The 2,268-nt window shown below is 63.4% G+C and overlaps 1 protein-coding gene across 1 annotated transcript in view; it reads left to right on the forward strand.

Moving 5' to 3' along the window:
• Positions 1–4: 4 nt before the first annotated feature.
• PLTP (phospholipid transfer protein) overlaps positions 5–2,268 on the forward strand; it is a gene marked incomplete at its 5' end in the record, with an annotated part of 3,055 nt that continues 791 nt past the window's right edge. The window contains 10 exons of the mRNA XM_010173619.1: positions 5–93; positions 173–301; positions 441–596; positions 787–850; positions 948–1,011; positions 1,130–1,221; positions 1,356–1,532; positions 1,696–1,755; positions 1,856–2,017; positions 2,216–2,268. The exon at positions 2,216–2,268 is cut by the window's right edge and continues 11 nt beyond it. Coding sequence (XP_010171921.1) covers positions 5–93; positions 173–301; positions 441–596; positions 787–850; positions 948–1,011; positions 1,130–1,221; positions 1,356–1,532; positions 1,696–1,755; positions 1,856–2,017; positions 2,216–2,268 — 1,046 coding nt within the window. The remainder of the gene's footprint in view (positions 94–172; positions 302–440; positions 597–786; positions 851–947; positions 1,012–1,129; positions 1,222–1,355; positions 1,533–1,695; positions 1,756–1,855; positions 2,018–2,215) is intronic.

The following is a 2,268-nucleotide window of genomic DNA, read 5'->3' on the forward strand; positions in this document are numbered from 1 at the left end:
GGAGGGACTGCGCTTCGTGGAGCAGGAGCTGCAGAACATCACGGTGTCGGACCTGCATGGAAAGGAGGGGCAGTTCCACTACAACATCAGCCAGTGAGTCCTGCCTGCTCCCGCCACACACGGCTCCTCGTGTCGTGTGTCCATCTGACCATCTCTGTCCCTTCCCCTGCAGGGTCAAGGTGATGGACCTGCAGTTGGCATTTTCCGACCTGCACTTCCAGCCTCAGCAGCACCTCGTCTTCAACATCAACAACGCCTCCATCAGCCTGCGCTTCCGGAGACAGCTGCTCTACTGGTTCTTGTGAGCGACCTCCCGCTCCCCTGGGCTCCGACCTGCCCCATGCCTGGGCCACAACTGCTGCTTGGCCGTGCCTGCTGGGTGCTGTGGGTACCTTGCTGCCTGGCCCTGTGCTCCTCTCATCCACTCTCCTTGCTTCCAGCTATGACATCGGGTCCATCAATGCCTCTGCGGATGGTGTCCACATCCACACCGTGCTGCAGCTGGCCAAGGATGAGGCCGGGCGCCTGAAGATCTCGAACATCACCTGCAACGCTTCCATTGCCAGAATGCACGCGGGCTTCTCCGGCACACTCAGGTACACCCAGCGCCACCGCAGCAGCCCTGTCCCTCTGCCCGCCCAGCTCTGCCTGTGCCCGGCTCCCCGGCCGCCCTTTCCACACCCTTGGGACTTCCCCAGCCCAGAGTGTGCTCGCACGGGGATGGAGGCTCAGCGCTGGAGCCACAGGGGGGGAAGGCAGCCGCAGAGATGCTGTTGTGTCCTGCAGGAAGGTCTACGAGTTCCTGAGCACCTTCATCGTCACAGGGATGCGGTTCCTTGTCAGCCAGCAGGTAGGGCTGAGTGGAAATGGAGCAATGGAGCCCAGGGGAGCCTGGCCTTGCCCTGCACCCGGAGCCATTCGCCTCAGCCCAGCCCCTTGCCTTTCAGATCTGCCCCTCCCTAGAGCATGCCAGCCTGGTGCTGCTGAACTCTGTGCTGGACACGGTGCCAGGTGAGCGTTGCCCCAGGGGAAGGGACCGGACCCCACTCACTGTGGGGAGGGCAGAGCTGGGCATCAGGCTCCCAGGCAGCCCACAGGCTTGGTCACGACAGCACATCTTCCCTGGCAGTGAGGAACTATGTGGATGAGCACATCGGGATTGACTACTCCCTCCTGCGGGATCCGGCTGTCTCCACAGACACCCTTGACCTCGACTTCAAGGTGAACATCAGATTCTGCCCTGCCAACCTTCCCAGTCCCTGTGGGAGCAGCTCTGTGCCAGCCTGAACCCTGGGCACCACGGAGCAGGGTGGGCTGTGCTACAGCTGTAGAAATATCTTCTGTTCTCGGCCTAGGGCATGTTCTTCCCCCGTGCAAGAGAGAACCAGGAGCTGGAGAACCACGCGGTGGAGCCGGTGATCAAGGAGACGGAGCGCATGGTCTATGTCGCCTTCTCCGAGTACTTCTTCGACTCGGCCATGCACTCGTACTTCCAGGCAGGTGTGCTGGCCATAGAGCTCCAGGGGGAGAAGGTGAGTGGTGCTGGGACACCCGGCTCTGCACAGGCAGCTGTCTGTGGGCAGGGGCCTGCTCGAGGCAGGGTGGGCTCTGCCTGCAGAGCAGAGGAGGTGCCATCCAGGGAGCAGCTCTGCTGGGATCAATTGCTCACCCTCTGATGGTTTGTCCTCCCTGCAGGTGCCCAAGGACCTGGAGGTTTTGCTGAGAGCCACCTTCTTCGGGACCATCTTCATGCTGGTGAGGGGAGCTCCCGACTGGAGGGGGAGGCACAGGGGAGCCCTGGGGCAGAGCACGGCCCTGCCCAGCTCCGTGCCTCCGGCTCACTTGCCCTCCCCAGAGCCCCGCCGTGGATGCTCCCCTGCGGCTGGTGCTGCAGGTGTCGGCTCCCCCTCGCTGTGTCATCAAACCCTCGGGCACCTCTGTCTCCGTCTCTGCTTTTCTCAACATCTCGCTGGTGCCCCCGGGCCGCCCCGCTGTCCAGCTCTCCAGCATGGCCATGGTGAGCGGGGGTCTGGCTGGGAGGGGTGCGTGTAGCCGGGGCTCACTGTGCAGCCCCCCAGCACGCAGGGGATGAGCGTTTCCCACCCCACGTGGGGAGGCTCCAGTGTCCCAAAGCAGAGGGACAGCTGGGCCGGCGGAGCAAGAGGAGCTGCGGACACGGCAGGGTTGTGATTCAGCCTCCCCTCTCTCTCTCTAGGAAACAAAGCTGAGCGCCAAGGTGTTTCTGCAGGGGAAGGCGCTGCGCGTGCA

This window comes from Antrostomus carolinensis, unplaced genomic scaffold (assembly GCF_000700745.2).
Source record: "Antrostomus carolinensis isolate BGI_N321 unplaced genomic scaffold, ASM70074v2 scaffold27338, whole genome shotgun sequence".
Taxonomy (NCBI): Eukaryota; Metazoa; Chordata; class Aves; order Caprimulgiformes; family Caprimulgidae; genus Antrostomus; species Antrostomus carolinensis.